Raw genomic sequence first — 18,336 nt, 5'->3', positions numbered from 1 at the left:
TGACTGGAAACTCTCAGGCTTTGTCAGTGCCCTGGGATAAGCAAGTCTGGTGGTCCAAGTCAGAACTGTGGGGAGGCCCTTGCCTCCATTGTGCCCGTGGAGTGGGCATCTCTGATGTGTCAGCCGTGACTTCCCAAACTAAGTAAACCCATTTCCTTAAGCTTTCCTTCAGTAGGCTCATTTATAAAATCTTGAAACATTTGGTTTTGGGGTTAAGCCCAGATATACCCAGAACAGATTTATGGTTTTCATAGTTGCAGTCTAGGCTGTCCGAGAAAAATTTGTTGGATGGGAATAACGTCGACTTCTGTATTGTCGTGGTTCAGTGTTCCGGCAGGGACAAATAGCAGAATTTCTGTCAACTTTCCACTTGCATAAATGATCCAAATGATGTTCAACTTCTGATCTCATTTTAAAAAGCCATCGCATTATTGTGTGATGTGATGAATTCGCTGAGTGCTACATAATTTTATCCTTTATCCTAAGGAATTTATTCTTCCCCCTTAGTAATCTTGGCATGGATGTGTGGGATTCTGATGAAGATGTTCCACCACCAGCTATGGAAGGATCCAGGGATTGGCCTCCGAATGAAGATCCACCTGGGTAATTCAGTTCAAACTCAGATGAATATATCAAGATAACTCATAGTTTTTCTTCATAGTATTGTTTAAAAAATTATTCTGTTTCTTAGCATCAAACCCAGGATATTCCCTGCTGCAGAGTTTTGAAAAGGGGTGGGGGAGGGGGAAAGAGTTACTATTCATAATCAGCATCGGCTGGGACACACCAGCTTCCGTGGACCCTGGAACATCTTGATTGATGAATATAAACCGCGTGTCGAGGTTTTTTTCTAGCAACCCCTGCCAGAAGGGCACAGCAGAGAGTGTAACTTCAGTTTGCACCTAAATGATCCTTTAGCTTTAGTTGAAGGATTCAGGAGTTGAGCATAAGGATATTTTCCTCCCTTTCTGGCCCAGGAGGGATGTTTTTACTGTCCTTTCCACCTTGAAAGAGGTTTTTTGTAAATGAAGCAAACTTTTAAGACTTAGTTTTTGGAATTCTGGAAACAGAATTTGTATCCCCATCTTCATGCTTCAGTAACTTAGTCTGAGTCTGTGGAATGTATATTGCTCAGTGATTAGTGCCTGAATCATAAACTCCAGAAGTAGTGAGGTAGGAAATGGTTCTAGCAACTTAGGCACTTCAGGGTGTCTTTGGGAGACCTGACACCAGATCATTTGCAGTGTATAGAATTTCTGGACATATACTAAGAAAGGACAAATCCTAGCATTTCCAGATCCTCCTTTTCAGTTGATCTTCAAATTCGAGATCTGGATTTTTAAGTTTATATATATTATATAGATATATGAATATCTTGCAACATTGCATGGAGAGGGAAAGTTATTTAAATTATTAATCTTCCCCCAAATTTGGGGGATTTTCATAATTGTTGCGATGCTCATAAAAGGATCGCCATGTAAGAGCTCTAAGTCTAGCACCACTAGACTGTTTTACAAAATGCATCTCAGATCTATTCAGAGACCAAACCAGTGGAAAAATAGCACAGAAGGAGAAAAAAGATTACAGAAGCATGGTCTTAATTTTGATATTTATCAAGATGCCATTATACCCTTTAATCCTTCGTTTTCCTTCTAGGGCCAGGAAGAGGTTAAGACTTAATGATGATCAGCATCGTCATGATCATCATGATTTACCGTTAAAAGATTTTGATTATATCAACAAGGAAACTGGACAACGGTGCAGAACTTATTACGAATATGAGGAATTGCAAGAAGAAGAGAGGCATCAAAGCGATGACTGGGATTTTGAAAACGAGGAGCCTGGACCAAGAAATCGACTTTTTACTAATCATCGGCATTATGATGATTTTCAGGAAGAGATGGAATTGAAAGACCTGGATTTCAATAACAAGGTGACTGGGTCAAGGCCAAGACCGTTTCACGATCAGCGGACTCACGACGTCTTCCAGGAACAGATCCCTGGGGATGATTTTAATTTTGTTACCAAAAGCCGGGGGCAGAGGATGAGACCTGTTCATGACCATCAGGCCTATGGTGACTTCCAAGAGCGACTTCCAGGGAAAGACTGTGATTTTGTCAACAGCGGCCAGGGACAGAACCGCAGGCCTTTCCACGACCGTCATTCCCATGGGGATTCTCTCGACCAGCTGCCAGGGAAAGATTTTGAGTTTTTTCATCGAGGCGATGGACGAGGCCAAAAACCATTCCACAATCCCCATTCTCACCCCGAAATGCGGGCAAAGGTGCATCTGGGTGATGGAGATTATCCTGTTGAGAGACTGGGGCAAAAACCCAGACCATTTCATAGTCACCCATCTGATGAGCATTTCCAGGAGAAAATGCCCCGGAAAGACTTTGATGTTGTTAACCGCAGCCGGGGACAAAGACCACCACCTTTTCATGGATGCCAGTCACACAGAGAGTATCCAAAACAAATGCATTTAAGAGATTTTGACTTCCGTCAGGGAACAGTGCAGAGGCGAAGGTCTTACCCAGACTGGGATCGTTCCTCTTACGAAGAGTCTTCACAAGAATATAGGCCTTTGGAAGACTTTGATTTTATTTACGAAGCACCCAGATCAAGACAGAGATCTTTTCATGACCACTCTCCCCAAGAAGACCTCGCCCCGCAATGGTATTTGGATAGGTTAGTTGCCCTTTGGATTTTCCGTGCTCACGGGAGGTAAAACATAAAGAATACAAAATAGTAACCGCGCATATCTGGAGATATTTGTTGTTCAAATGGAAAAACATGGACAAGTTACCAAATGTTCACTCCTCAAAAACTGCTAACGGTTGTCTGTCCATTGTTACGTCATACAGAGACTCCTGACCGTCGCCTTTAAGGCCCCCGATCAGCTCTCCCCCTCGTACTTTACCACGCTGATTACCCACTTAAATGCAGCCTCCACGTGTGACTCCTCTAACCCTGATCTGCTTACTCTGCCTCCATTTCCTCTCTCCATCAACCTTGTGTTCACTTCCTTCCTCTTGGCATTCCCTCCCACCTCTTATCCAAAAGACCACCACTCTCCCCATCGTCAAAGTCCTACTAAAATCATATCTCCTCCCTGACTAACCTCTTATCTCCCGACCCTATACTCCCTTCTACGTTACCCATTCGCTTTGGTCTGTACCCCCTGAACATTTTGATACTCTGCCCCGACAGTCCTTATGTAGATGTTCATATTTTGTTATTTCCCCTACTTGCAACTTATTTTAATGTCTGTCTTCCCCACTAGATTGTAAAGCTTCTTGAGGACAGCGATCTTCTCTCAGTTTCCCTTTGCTCCATAGAAATCGCCCTCCTCTAAGGTCATCAATGACCTCCTTCTCACCAAATCCAAAGGCCTCTACTTCATCCTAATCCTCCTCAACCTCTCAGCTGCCTTCAACATTGTGGGCCACCACCTTCTTCTGGGAATATCTAACCTTGGTTACACCGGCACTGCTTCTCTTCTGATCTCTCAGATGGGTCCATCAGTCTCTTTTGCGGGCTCCTCCTCTGCCTCCCACGCTCTAACTGTGGGAGTACTTCAAGGCTCAGTCCTGGGCCCCCTTCATTTCTCCATCTCTTCCCACTTCCGCGGAGAACTCACTCGCTCCCATGGATTCAACTATCATCTCTTTGAGCATGATTCACAAATTTACTTCTTCAGCTCTGATTTCTCTCGTTTTCTGCAGTCTCATCTTTCCTCCTGCCTTCAGGATATCTCTGCATGGATGTCCCGCTTTCCCCTCAAACTTAAGATGTCCAAAACAGAACTCTTCATCTTCCCAGCTAAATCCTATCCTCCCTGGGACTTTCCCATCACTCTAGACAGCTCCACCATCCTCCCTTTCTCATGAGTCCATAACCTTGTCATTATCCTTAACTCGTTTCTCTCATTCAACCCACATGTTGTATCTGTCACCAAATCCCGTTCTCAACCATCACAACACTGCTAAAACCCGCCCTTCTCCCTCCAAACTGCTACTGTGCCCATCCAACCACTTAGCCTATCCTGCCTTAACTACTGCATCAGACTTTTTTTTAAAGGTATTTGTTAAGTGCTCACTTTGTACCGGGCACTGTAAGTGCTGGGTTAGATACAAGATAATCAGGTTGGACACTGTCCTTGTCCCACATGCAGCTCACACTCTTAATCCCCATTTTACAGATGAGGTAACTCAGGCACAGAGAAGTTAAGTAACTTGCCCAAGGTTATAAGGCAAATAAGTGGTAGAGCGGAGATTAGAATCCTAATCCTCTGACTCCCAGGCCCTTGCTCTTTCCTTCCAGGCCACATGCTTGCCTTCTCGCTGACCTCCCTGCCTCCTCTCTCTCCCCACTGCTGTCCATACTTCACTGTGCTGCCCACACCATTTTTCTAAAACGCCATTCAGTGTGCGTTTCCCCACTCTTCGTGAACTTTTGGTTGTTGCCCATCCCCCTCCACATCAAAAAGAAACTCCTTATCTCCGGCTTTAAAGCATTCGATCGGCTTGACCCCCTCCTGTCTAACTTCACTGTTTTTCTACTACAACCCAGCCTACACACTTCGCTCCTCTTATGCCAGCCCACTCTGTGTACCTCGATCTCAGCTACCTCACCACCGACCCCTTGCCCACATCCCCCCTCTGGCCCGGAACTCCCTCCAACTTCATATCCGACAGACCACGGCTCTCCCGTCTCCAAAGCCTCATTAAGATCACATCTCCTCCAAGAGGCCTTCCCCAACTAAACCTTCATTTCCCTTATTCCCTCTCCCTTGTGTCGCCCTTACACGTGGATCTGTACCCTTTAAGCAGATAATATTCATCCCATAATAATAATGATAACGATGATGGTATTTAAGCGCTTACTATGTACAAGCACTGTTCTAAGCACTGAGGTAGATACGAAGTAATCAGATTGGACACAGTCCCTGTCCCATTTGGGCTCACAGTCTTAATCCCCATTTTATAGATGAGGTGCCTGGGGCACAGAGAAGTGAAGTGACTTGCCCAGAGTCACAAAGCAGACAAGTGGTGGAGCTGGGAAGTGAAGTGACTTGCCCGGAGTCACAAAGCAGACGTGGTGGAGCTGGGATTAGAACCCATGACCTTCTGACTCCCAGGCCCCTGCTCTATCCACTATGCCACACTGCTTCTCGAGGCTGAGAATGAGAGGGTGGGACTCCCATCCTCAGCCCCGCAGCACCTATGTACATATCTGTTCATTCGATCGTATTTATTGAGCGCTTACTGTGTGCAGAGTACTGTACTAAGCGCTTGGGAGAGTACAGTGTTAGACACTTTCCCTTCCCATAACGAACTTTATCTCTCTCACCGTCTAGACCGTAAGCTCCTTGTGGTCAGGGAATGTGCCTACCAACTCTTGTATTGTGCTCTCCCAAGTGCTTAGTACAGTGCTCCGCACAATAGTCAGTGCTCAGTAAATACTGCTGATTGACCCGTGGTACTCAAAGCACTTGGTACAGTGCTGTGCAAATAGTAAGTGTTCGATAAATATTGTCAATCGATTGGTTAACTCATCCAATATGTATTAAATAATCTGTTACCGAGATTTTTAGTCATTTGACGATGGCGACATTAAAAACTTGGTTGCATACCCTGTGCATTTTGTCAAGGTTGAAAAGCCCCAGCCTAGTGGTCCCTGGAACAGGCTCTCATCTCTCATAATATCCCAGCTGAATTATTGTGTCAGCCTCCTCTCTGATCTCCCTTCCTCCCGTCTCTCCCTGCTCCAGTCTATTCTTCATTCCATTGCCCGGATCATCTTCCCGCAGAAACGCTCTGGGCCTGTCACTCCCCTTCTTAAACACCTCCAGTGGTTGCCTATCGACCTCCGCACGAAACAAAAACTTCTCACTCTAGGCTTCGAGACTGTCCATCCCCTTGCCCCGTCCTACCTCTTCTCCCTTCTCGCTTTCTACTGCCCACCCCGTAGGCTCCGTTCCTCCGCCGCCCACCTCCTCTCCATCCCCTGTTCTCGCCTATCCCGCTGTCGACCCCTGGGCCACGTCCTCCCGCGGTCCCAGAATGCCCTCCTCACCTCCGCCAAACTAACTCTCTTCCCCTCTTCAAAGCCCAACTGAGAGCTCACCTCCTCCAAGAGGCCTTCCCACACTGAGCTTCCCCTTTTCCCTCTGCTGCCCCTCTACCCCCCTTCACCTCCCCTCAGCTAAGCCCCCTTTTCCCCACCTTTCCCTCTGCTCCTTCCCCCTCCTTTCCCTGCCCTCAGCACTGTGCTCATCCGCTCATTTGTAGATATTATTTATTACCCTATTTATTTTGTAATGAGATGTACAGCCCCTCAATTCTATTTATTGCTATTGTTTTTGTCTGCCTCCCCCAATTAGACTGTGGTCCCGTCAGTGGGCAGGGATTGTCTCTATCTGTTGCCAAATTGTACATTCCAAGCACTTAGTACAGTGCTCTGCACATAGTAAGCGCTCAATAAATTGTATTGAATGAATGGAACTTCCTTCAGGAGGCACGACCTAGGCTTTCTCCTTTCTCCTGTCCTTCAATGGTTTGGGCTTCCTGCTCCCAAATGTCACAGAGAAGTCAGCGGGGAGCCCAGCCTCCCATCCTCAGCCTCCAACGTTACCTGTTGCCCTCGAGAGCCAGGCCGGGCCATTTCCCCTCCTGACAACAACTGGTGTCCCCTGAGTAAAATCCCTTGGTATCCGGCCCTACGGCTGGAAAATAGCTGGGGAAGCCAACGTAGCCTTCCATTGTGACACACCTGGATTATTTCTCCTGTAACTTTAAACATCTGGCTCCTCATCTAGTTGTCATTTATATAGGTGTCTGGATATTTAAGTTGATAAATCTGGCCTTCCCTCAGTGTGGGTCATACTAATGTTTCTTTGGAATGAATGAAACCATTTGCCCCTCATGAGCCTTCCCCAACACATCTTATTTCTTCTTTATCCTCATTTCACAGAAATTCTGGACCTGGAAATGGCAGTGGCAGAAGTCATAGGTAAATATCTGAGTTCATTTAGTCTTGGGGTAATTCACTTCCAGGTTTTTCCTAGGTGTGGTTTGGAGGAATGATAATGGGGAAGAAGGATCTCGTGAGGAGTGTGAAAAGTGGTGAGAGAAGGGAGAGGTGATGATCTTGTAAGGGGAAAATGTTATTTTAAAGTCTCCTGCTGTTTAGGACTGTGCAGCATCAGCCTCTAGGAAACTCCAGAGAGTTCCAACCGCAGTTTGAGAAATAAGACCCTTAATTCCACCACCAGGCCAGCAGCTTAGCAAATAAATGCATTATGAAGTTCTTGCAACTTCCAAACTGTGTTTGTGGCCACGTGCAGTGGCCTCAGGCTACAGGAAGCTCCCATCTTCTGTGTCCAGGCACTGCAAGTTACCTGGAGAGGAGCTGATGTGTGAGGTGTGGAAAGAAAAGCGTTTTTACCTCTCCCTGTTCGAGTGGGGACGTGTACTTCTCCCTGCTTGTGTGGGGATGTGCAGGTTACTGAAGAAGCAGCATGGCTCAGTGGAAAGAGCACGGGCTTCAGAGTCGGAGGTCATGGGTTCGAATCCCGGACCTGCCACTTGTCAGCTGTGTGACCTTAGGCAAGTCACTTAACTTCTCTGTGCCTCAATTACCTCATCTGTAAACTGGGGATTAAGACTGGGAGCCTCTCGTGGGACAACCTGATTACCCTGTATCTACCCCGGCGCTTAGAACAGTGCTCTGCACATAGTAAGCGCTTAACAAATACCAGCATTATTATTATTACCCTACGGTGAGCTGCCTGCTAGAGAATTTGGAGTCAGGAGTGCACGGCCCTATAACCTTTGGGCTGTAAGGGTGCTGACAGGGTCCGGGAGGCAACGAAGCCAGTGGCGGTCACTGGTCCCAGCGGGGCGGACCCCGTCCATTCCAATCAGAACACTTCCGAAATGCCCGAGTATGCCCGAAATGCCCATGCAAGTAAGGTTCTGCAGAAAGGGCAGACTTTTTGCTGGGGACTCACCGGTGCCTTCAACTGTCGTAAATTTCTTCCAACATAATAGTAATTATGGTCTTTGTTAAGCGCTTACTACATGCGAGGCACTGGGGTGGCTTTAGGCAAATTGGGTTGGAAACAGTGCCTGCCCCACGCGGGGCCCAGGGTCTCAATCACCATTTTCCATATGAGGCAAACTGAGGCTCTGGCCTAAAGGATCGAGCAAGGACCCGGAAGTCAGAAGGACCTGGTTTCTAAACCCGGTTCCATCACTTGTCTGTTATGTGACATTTAACTCTCTTGTGCCTGTTAACTCATCTGTAAGATAGGGGTGAAGACTGAGCCCCATGTAGGACACGGACTGTGTCCGACCGGATTATCCCGTACTTACCCCAGGGTTTAGTACAGTGTGTGGCACATAATAAGTACTTAACAATGATCATATTTTTAAAAAGTAACTTCGGTCATTTGCAAAAAACGACCAGTGGGGCAGAAGTTTTGTTCCTGTCATTTGCGCCTAACAATCTGGAGGGGAGAACTGTGCTCATTTCATTCAGGGGAGGTGTAACTTAGAGCAGAGCTAAGACCCTGTAGCTAATATACTCATTTCTTTTGCACCACTAGGACCATCTGTCCTGAAGACAGTAGACGAACACGTCCTTCCAGTGAGTTTAATAGAGGAGGACCAAACCGATTTGCACCATATCCTTCACGAATGTTTCCCTCCTCGTCCATAGCTCAAGAAGATGGTTCCGGAGATTACAGTAGAGGTGAAAATACAGGAGCTGTGGACTACAAAAGATCACCTGTTGTAACAATCGATTACAATTACGATTGTAGGCCTGATGAGGATGACAGAGAGCTTTATGATTTACCTTTGCGAGATCACTGTGACTGGAGCTGAATAGTTCGGAACACTCCGGTTTAGTCTGTAGTTCTTCCTTTTGGCTAAGGACCAAAATTTGTTACTAATAAGAAAGATTCAGGTTGTCGAAAGAGATCTTGTGTTATCGTAAGATTAACTTCTCAGTATGTGAGATTCTTTTAATTTACTGAAATTGTATATGTATATTCGTAAATACGTCAGAGATTCTCAAAATGGAGAATCACGAATAGGTTTTTTGAAAATCGTTTGATTTAGAGATTACACTTTAGTTACGTTTTCATAAGAAACTGCATTTTTGAGTGCAAAACTTGCAATAAAAATAATCAAAATTGCCCATCAGCAACTGTCTACTGGAAGTCCTTGCCTATTTTCTCAGGCCTTAAATGCATCTAAGATCCGTAGCTAAAGGTGCTTCTAACAGTAGCTTCTCTCAGTTCATGAGCGTCACCTACCCGGCGGGCCAAAGGTATGGTGGAGAGTTCTTGAATCGGTCAAAAAGGAAGCCGAGGACTGTGCTCTAAAAGTACTTATGACCTATTTTTTACAAGTAATAAGGTACTATGAATTGCCCGAAGAAATTTGAGGTTAACGCACTTGTCCGGATCTGGTGAATCCGAAACAAAATCAGGATTTTCATCGGCGACGCAGAGTCGAATGCTGTCACCGAATTCTGCAACCCAGGCAAGTTATTGCCCAGTAACCCCGCGACAAGCAAAAAGGTTGAAGATTTATAATGTGTTCTTTTGGAGATTGTCAGGTGCTGAATCACCAATGAGTCATTGGGATTCAGACCAAACTAAAGTGCTGTTGTGTAAACTGGAGTTCCCAGTCTTTTGTATATCGGGGAGAAGTGGGCTTTACCCCATACATCTCATCTACCTTATAGAGCAGCTCCTTAAAGTGCAGCCCAAATGCCATTCTTCAGGCCACCAGCAACAAAACCTACCCCCATCACAACCTCACTGGGAGCGGTGAGGCTGATCAACAGCGGGATACCCAAACAGTTGCAGTGTGGTGAAGTGAAATGGGGAGACCGTGAACAAGGAGCCCAGCAGAAGTATTTTAAAGACAAAGCAACAACTTCCCACAGTGTGGGAAAGCTGTGGCCAGCTGGAGAAGAGCAGGCATTGAGGTTAGAAATGGAGTCGTTCTCAAAGCAGTGGCTTTGAGAAGATCCTAACAGGAATTACGAAATATTATTAAATGATGAAATAGCAACCGGATCGTCAGGCGTGCTGGGCGGCTACAGCGGAAGTTCCAGAGACTGGCAAAAGCTACTCACTTTTTGGTTCTTACCCCATCCTCCTCCTCCTGCTGCTCTACTCCGAATCTTTGGAAACTGGACGTGACTGGCTGGGATGGGAGGGGATAGGTGAGTATGTCCCTGCCTCCCTCTATCCCCGCTTCCCTCTGTTTACTACTTCCTTAGCCCAGGTAAAGCAGATGGATGGAAATCCTGGAAATACTAATCTCATGGTTTACTAATATGATACCCATACTTTTATATATAAATGTTATGGTTTAGTTGAGTGACCGGCATCAGGTGTACTGACCTGGCTCGATGTGGGTTTTTGTAGAGGTTTGAAAGGAGAGAAGTTTGGCAGAAGGTAAGAACAAAAACCTTTTTGACCATACAACTCACTTTTCTCTCCCAGTTCTGTTGCCTGCCCACTCTCAATTTCTTCTTGTTCCCACCTAGGCAGCAGGGTCGGGGATTTGGGGTTCTGAGAACTCAGCTTTCCCAGCAGAGAGAGTTTAACAACCTCTCTGTTAAAAGGAGAAGTCATGGAAATCAGAAACCTGCATATGACAATCTGTGGCCAGACCCACCCCCCAGTGCCTGGGGTGGGCATAGGGGTTCCAGGTGCACGTCTGAAGATTACAGCAGGGTTTGAGGAGAGAGCAATCAGTGGTAGCTATTGAGCGCTTATTATGTGCAGAGCACTGTACTAAGCACTTGGGAGATTACAACAGAATTAGGAGACACGTTCCCTCCCCATAAGGAGCTTACAGTCTAGAGATGGAGAGGACCGTGGAGGTCGGGTCTGTCCTTTGAGGATCTGTTCTTCTTTAATGTGTTGAAAGGGACGTGATGTTCCCAGAAAAGGTTATCACCAACAGTCCTTTAAAATGAATATCCGATAATGCGCTGCAAGGCCCATCCAGCATCCACTGGCTGCCCCAACCCTCAGTGGCTAAAGGAGTTCTGGTGGGTGGGTGATGTGATTTTGGAGGTGGCCAGAGAGGAGTTGACTGGTGCCAAAGAATCACAAGCAGCGTGGCTAGAGCACAGGCCTGGGAGTCAGAAGGACCTGGGTTCTAATCTTGACTCCCCAATGGTTTGCTGTGTGACCTTGGGTGAGTCAATCTCTGGGCCTCAGTTACTTCATCTGTAAAATGGGGATCAAGATTGTGAGTCCTAAGTGGAACATTGTGCCCAACCTGATTACTTTATATCTACCTCAGCACTTAGAAGAGTGCCTGGCACATAGTACGCACTTAACAAATACCATTTAAAAAAAAAAAAGTCATGGGCTTCCCAATGTCCCCCAACCTTCTACTCCGCAAAAAGTCTTATGGTTGTTGCTTACGAGAGCAGGGCTGTACGCACTACCATTCCCTACTGGGTGCTGATCCGAACCCCTTTCTTTCTTCAAAACGTGGGCCTCTCCAGGGTCTCAGACCTCCATCACTGACCTGGAGTGACCTACCCCAACCCTGTTCTCTGTGGCTTTCAAATACCCTCACACACTTACCAGAGTTCTCCCCATCCTGTCATTGATCTCAACTGTCCCGCCTGCCCCCTCCCATCATTATTTAATTTTGCAGGCACGAGCCTGGAGTCCCATATTCCCAGCTAAAATTCTAACCGTGACCATCGCCCATCAATTTTTTGACCACCCCTCCCAACTTCCCATCTCTGACTCCCAGCTGTAGATCTTAATTGTCCCCTTACTGATCCCTCTAGGGTCCCCAGTGAAGTTTATACCCTCCGGAGTGACCACAGTGAACTCTACAGAAGCAGCATGGCCTAGTGGAAAGAGCACAGGACTGAGAATGAGAGAATTTCTCATTAAGATTAGGATCTGAGGTCTAATTCTGACTCTCAACCTACCTCCCCGCTGGGTAACCTCGGGTAAGTCAACTCAACTTCTCCGTGCCTCGGTTACCTCATCTATAAAATGGGGCTTAAGACTATGAGGGACATGTGGGACCAGGACTAAATCCAATCTGATCAGCTTCCTTAGCACATAGTAAATGCTTAACAAATATCATTTAGAATAAAAAAATCCCCACTTGACAACTGAGGAAACCAAGGCACTGAGAAGTTGTGACTTGCCCATGGCCACACAGCAGACAAGTGATGGATGAGGATTAGAACTCAGGTCCTTCTAACTCCCAGGCCAGTGCTCTATCCACTAGACCACGCTGCTTCTCGGGATCCTATACCTGTTGGCCCTCCTACCTTGAGCCCCGTGTGTCCGAACTGATCATCTTGTATCTACCCCCGCGCTCAGTACAGTGTTTGGCACGTAGTAAGCACTTTACAAATACCACGATTATCACTCTACCTCAGAAGTAACTGATGAACCTCATCTTCTCAATCTATTTATTATCTTTGCTGTATTTGCACAGAATAGGAGAAAGTAAAATGTGTGCCTCCCAGGCAAAATTGAAGGCATCCTTCTGGACTCGCTGGCCCAGGCAACAGAAGGCCCCATTTTGGTCTCAAAACGATGGGTCCCCGAAGCCGACCATCACTTGCACTTCACGGATCTCCTTGAGCAAAGCGTCATTGTTTAGTTTCAACTGCAAGGAAGGAACAGGGATTCAGAACCAGACGAGAGGCTTTCTTGACCAACACCCTACGGTTTCCCCGTAGCCTCCGGAGGCGATAGGAAGGTGGAGGGGAAGTGAAGCAGGTCCGCTAAATATTTACGGTGTTATGCTGTTGCTGGACTGGGGATGGAGATGGGAAAGGTGAGTTTTGATGTTTGGTTCATTTTTGGTTCTTTGTCCTCCCCATAGATTGTAACTTCACCGTGGGAGGGGCTGCTCCCCTGTACGTGTCTTGTATAATTATAAACACCTACCACAATGCTACGCACTAAGCCGATGCTCAACAAACATTAGTGATAATAAATAATAACGGGCACTCCATTGGTCATACCCTCTTTTCAATATTTCGTTCCATTCATGACAAAAATTAAACCTGTTGACCAATAGCAAGTGCTCCCACTTGCCCATAGGAAGGGGGAAGATGGAATAGATTCAGACACAGAATCTTAGTTCCTCAAAGGAGAATCTGGAATAGAAAACAGGATCCCTGACTTCCAAGTAAAGTTGGCCATAGGAAACCCCAGGATAAATGGCGACGACGGTGAGGGGGGGCCGTGAAAACCCGCGACAAGTTGAATCAAGTGCCGGCAGTTTTCTGGAGGGTAAGCCACGCCCCACCCTATCGTGCATTTTCCATCCATCTGTGAACGGTCAAGGAATAAGGGAAATACCTTCACGGCATACTTGTAGGACTGCTCTGCTTCCAGCTGTCTTCCACTCTGAAAAAGCAGAGATCGGTCACCAATGATAAAATTATCATGAAACCCTACAGCAGGACAAAAATCGGTGTGTGTCTGATAATGGGGAAAGCGGAAATTCCCAGACGGTAGGATTTCTCCCTAACAAGAATGAATTTCTAGGCCTCCACTGAGAACAGGGTAAGCCTCATTCCCTGATTGCAGACCTAGAAAGTTGGAAATGGGGTGAGTAGGGCGGGGTGTGATTTTCAACATTAAAAGGACTCCTAAATACAAAGCCACGGCATAAGATAACCTTCGATTTTGTGATTTGAAGATTCATTGCGATGCTCTATTCTCTCTACTCATGAAGATTTAAGTGCTTACTAGATGCCAAGCATTGAACTGAGTGCTAAGGCAGTCCCTGGCCCACAGAGCCGGGGGTTCAGGCCTGGCTCCCAGTACAACCATGCTGGTATTTCATGTAGATGCACGATCTATAGGGGAAAGTTTGGAGGCTTCTCTTTCCGGAGCAAAGGTGATACAAATCCGGACCACAGCCGCGGTGTATTCTGAAGGCAAAAAGGCATGCTTAATAGTAAAAGACATCATAGGATCGCTCCCAGTAAAGAAGCAGCTTGGCCTAGTGAAAAGAGCACTGGACTAATCCTGACTCTGCCAACTGCCTGCTGTGTAACCTTGGGCAAGTCCTTTCATTTCTCCGTGTCTGTTTCCTCAACTGTTATATGGGAATTTACTACCTGTTCTTCCTTCTACTTGGACTATGAGCCCCAAGAGGGACAGGGAACTCTGTTCAACCTAAAATCGTCTATTACCCCAGTGCTTAGTTTAGTGCTTGGCTTATAGCAAGTGCTTAACAAATACCAAAGTTGTTTTTAGCATTTTCTATAGCTGGTACTGCATAAGCCCTTTATTGACGGAATTAAATTATTCCTCCCATTGAACTGAGATTTAGTCCAGAAGGAAAAAAAAACAGTGATGTTACTTAGAGTCATTTTCTTCTACAGAAGAATGTTGGCACTGGATTCTTTAAATTAGGAAATCTGAGTGCCCATAATGTGGCCATCATCACAATTCCCAATTTTATCTTTACCTGGGACCCATGTGCAAGGTACACCCACTCAAGAGAGTTTGACTTGGATTGTGGATTCCCTCCAGGTGATATGGAGTACACAAATTCCACGATCCAGCTCTCCATCCTGAACCGTGGTCTAACAGTTCTAACAAATCCAGGCTCGGATATTTGCAGAAATCTCAGGAGCTTCGCCTCCCAATGATGGCCCTCCAGCCCATCTCCCCACTTGCTGAACTCCATTCCCACCCAAATCTCTCTCAACAAACCACTACAAAGCACTACCTCACCTCGCTACTCTCCTGGCCCACACACTTTGCTCCTCTACCATTAACCTTCTTGATCTCGTCGATCTCGCCACCGACCTCTCGTCCATGTCCTGCCTCTGGCCTGGAGTGCCCTCTCGCCTCAAATCCGAAAGCCAGTTATTCTCCCCACCTTCAAAGTCTTATTGATGGCAAATCTCCAAGAGGCCTTTGCTGAATAAGACCTCTTCTACTTTTCTTCCACTCCCTTCTGTGTTGCCCTGACTTGCTCCCAGTGCTCATCCCCGCTCCCAGCCACACTGGACTTATGTACATAGCCATAATTTATTTGTTTATATTAATGTCCGTCTCCCGCTCTGGAATGTAAGCTCGTTATGGGTAGCTAATGCATCTGATTTATTGTTATATCACGCTCTCCCAAGTGCATAGTATAAGCGCTTAGTATACTGCTCTTATACATAGTAAGCGCTCAATAAATATGATTGATAAAAAGAGATGCCACAACGGCATTTTCCAAGGAAAAGCCTGCCATGTGGGGATTGTACTTCTCTAGCTACAGGATGCCTTTGCTGTTGCTGGTGTTTGTATTATTATCGACCACTTTGTCCCTGAAGTCCCTGCTATATTAACTTCGTTCCTCTAACACCAACCTACTCACTGTACCCCGATCTCATCCGCTTTGCCACCGGTGCCTTGCCCGGGTCCTGCCTCTGGCCTGGAACTCCCTCCCGCTTCATATTCGACAGACCAACCACTCCCCCGACCTTCAAAGCCTTATTAAAATCACATCCTCCTCCAAGAGGCCTTTCCCAACTAAGCCCCCATTTCCCCTGCTCTCTCTCCCTTCTGCATCATCCTTGCACTTGCTTTTGTTCCCTTCATTGACACCACTCTTAGCCCCACATCAATTACATACATACCCACAATTTATTTTAATGCCTTTCTCCTCCTTTAATAATAATAATGTTGGCATTTGTTAAGCGCTTACTATGTGCCAAGCACTGTTCTAAGTGCTAGGGTAGATACAGGGTAATCAGGTTGTCCCACGTGAGGCTCACAGTCTTAATCCCCATTTTACAGATAAGGGAACTGAGGCACCGAGAAGTTAAGTGACTTGCCCACAGTCACACAGCTGACAAGTGGTGTAGCCGGGATTTGAACCCACGACCTCTGACTCCCTTTATTCTGTAAGCTCCTTGTGAGCACGTACATGTCTACCTACTGTTAAAATGCTCTCTCCCAAGCCCTTAGTATACAGTGCTCTACCCACAGTAAGCGCTCAATACCATCGAAAGATTAACCGTGTAGGTGAATGAACACTCACTTTCATACAGACCAGAGCTAGATACGCCCACACTTCGGCATTGTTGTTATTTAAAGCGTTGGCCTCAGAGAGAGCATCTTCTGCCTCCAGCAGCTGTTCCAACTTCACAAATAAAAGACACGCATAAGTTCAAAATTGGTACTTTTCCTCGATGGCAGCCATTACGTCACTTTAACAGAAATCCTCAGGCAACATTCCAGTTCATGGTTCAACAACCGTGGAGCCTGAAAGTGATCCGGAGGCAGGGCTCCAGCACCCTTCTGTACAGCATGACCCCCAAAGTCTAGTTTTCCTAATAATATGTTTCCTCCTGGAAAGGAGCTGCTTCTCTTCACAGGCCTAGTTAAAAAACAGTCCTGGAAAATGAGTGTAGCCTGTTTTCTGGCTCATAGAGGTCTCTCATAAGCTCTTTCCTGTTTGGTAAATCTCTACTACACAAACCTCAATATATAGGAACAAGGCCTCCTATTTTAATATCTCTTAGCACCTCCCTCCCCGTTTTATATCGCCTCTAAAGAGGAAAATAAAGTGAGAACTTGAGCTTAAAGCCAAGGAGAATGGACATTGCCAGGCAGAATCTAGACCTCAACCTGAACTGACTAAAATTGGTTTACTGAATCAAGTTATAATCCATGCCAGTTTCTTCCAGCAGACTACCTCTGCGTCTTGAACTAAGCGACAGTTTCTCTAATATAAAGTATTGTGTTGATGGATGGATTGAGATTTTGATAGAATCAACCTTCGGAACATGACCGGGCTTTTAACTGGGGGTGAGCTCTGTCTTATAACTGTTACATTATACTCTCCCAAGTACTTAGTACAGTGCTCTGCACACAGCAGCGCTCAGCAAATATGATTGGATTAACTGAGCTACCCTGAAGATCACACTGTATGATCACAGCTCCTTTTGTGTTTGTGCAGTCGCAAGAAGAAAGTCAACTTGGGTGGTTTCACCCTCAAACCTTTACCGCCTTACCCGATAGCAGGCGATTCCCACTCCTAGCCAGGTGAGACACGAAGGGGATTTCTTACAGGAGAGCAGGTAGATGTTCTTCGCCTTATCGTACTGCAGAGAGGAGAAGACACTCAGCTGGTGGCTCTAGAGGACAACAGGTACTCTGCACAATAACCGGGCCCCCCAAATGCCTCCCTTTTCATTTCCTTCCAGATTAATCTGGATCTCATTCACGTCAGCTCCTGGGTAGAAGGTTGAGAAACTGAATGCAGTGGACTGAGAGAAAAATCTGGTGAGATGACCATTTTAGGGAAGCCTATGGTTTCTGTAAATAAGGAAAAAACCTGATGTAAATGAAAGATGCCAATAAAAATGGTATTTATTGAGCACTTGTGTGCAGAGCACTGTACTAAGTGTTTGAGAGAGTACAATACAATAAAGAGTTGGTAGACACAATCCTGGCCTCAAGGAGCCCACAAGCTAGCGGGAGAGATAATTTATTTCTCAAAAATAAATGACAGAAAGAAGAAGCAGCAAAGGATATATACCTAGGTTCCACAGGGCATTGAGTTTTCAAAGGATATAGATCCAAGGCATATAGGCAGAGCAGAAGGGAGGGCAAATAGTGTGGGGAAATGAGAAGTTAATCAAAGAAGGCTTCTTGTAAAAGATGTTATTTTAGTAGTATTTGAAGACGGGAAGAATGGTGGCCTGTCGGATTCGACAGGCACTCCGGGCCAAATGGAGTACTTGGGCAAGGATCAAAGTGGAGAGAGATGAGACTGTGGTACAGTGATTACGTTGGCTGTAGAAGAGCAAAGTGAACAGGTCGTGTTGTGGTACAAGATCGGTGAGGTAAAGTAGGAGTGCGAAAGCCGACTGAGTGCCTTCAAGCCGACGGTTAAGAGTTTCTGTTTGGTACAGAGTTGGACTGACAACCACCCAAGGTTTTGGACGAGGAGGGAGAAGTGAGCAGAATGACTTTTTTTTTTGGTAGAAAAGTGATCTGGGTGGCAGAATGAAATATGGACTGGAACAGGGAGATAGGAGGTAGGGAGGTTAGTGAGGGGGCAGAGGTCGAGGTGTGACATAAATGCTTGGACCAGCAATCGTAGCCATTTGGATTGAGAGGAAGAGAATTCTAGTGATGTGAGGGTAGAACTTACAATTTGATGACGGGATTTGGTTCAAAAAGAATTTGGAAAAATTAATGGACAAGGGGTCTATCATGGGTTTTAAGAGAAAAAAATAGATCTGTAGAGGGAAAAGTGATTTGGTGGCCCATCCCCAGCCGTTACGATGAATGTC

The 18,336-nt window shown here is 46.1% G+C and overlaps 2 protein-coding genes across 15 annotated transcripts in view; one reads left to right on the top strand and one right to left on the bottom strand.

The window, feature by feature from the left end:
* The window catches only part of LOC100680662, a 41,166-nt gene extending 31,954 nt beyond the window's left edge, over nucleotides 1-9,212 (top strand). For all 10 annotated transcript variants that reach the window (XM_029061036.2, XM_029061041.2, XM_029061040.2 and 7 more), the window contains 4 exons: nucleotides 508-603; nucleotides 1,657-2,688; nucleotides 6,976-7,014; nucleotides 8,612-9,212. In XM_029061036.2, the coding sequence (XP_028916869.1) occupies nucleotides 508-603; nucleotides 1,657-2,688; nucleotides 6,976-7,014; nucleotides 8,612-8,891 (1,447 nt within the window). In that variant the 3' untranslated portion in view covers nucleotides 8,892-9,212. The remainder of the gene's footprint in view (nucleotides 1-507; nucleotides 604-1,656; nucleotides 2,689-6,975; nucleotides 7,015-8,611) is intronic.
* A 3,241-nt stretch (nucleotides 9,213-12,453) lies between these two features.
* Nucleotides 12,454-18,336, bottom strand: part of CFAP70 (cilia and flagella associated protein 70) — a 58,590-nt gene continuing 52,707 nt past the window's right edge. For 4 of the 5 annotated variants that reach the window (XM_029061020.2, XM_039911573.1, XM_029061023.2 and 1 more), the window contains 4 exons: nucleotides 17,050-17,139; nucleotides 16,074-16,175; nucleotides 13,385-13,432; nucleotides 12,454-12,683 (listed from right to left, as the gene is read on the bottom strand). In XM_029061020.2, coding sequence (XP_028916853.1) covers nucleotides 12,603-12,683; nucleotides 13,385-13,432; nucleotides 16,074-16,175; nucleotides 17,050-17,139 — 321 coding nt within the window. In that variant the 3' untranslated portion in view covers nucleotides 12,454-12,602. The remainder of the gene's footprint in view (nucleotides 12,684-13,384; nucleotides 13,433-16,073; nucleotides 16,176-17,049; nucleotides 17,140-18,336) is intronic. The other variant, XM_039911572.1, reaches the window with a different exon arrangement.

This window comes from Ornithorhynchus anatinus, chromosome 3 (genome assembly GCF_004115215.2).
Source record: "Ornithorhynchus anatinus isolate Pmale09 chromosome 3, mOrnAna1.pri.v4, whole genome shotgun sequence".
NCBI lineage: Eukaryota > Metazoa > Chordata > Mammalia > Monotremata > Ornithorhynchidae > Ornithorhynchus > Ornithorhynchus anatinus.
This window is presented reverse-complemented; position numbering and strand designations above follow the sequence as displayed.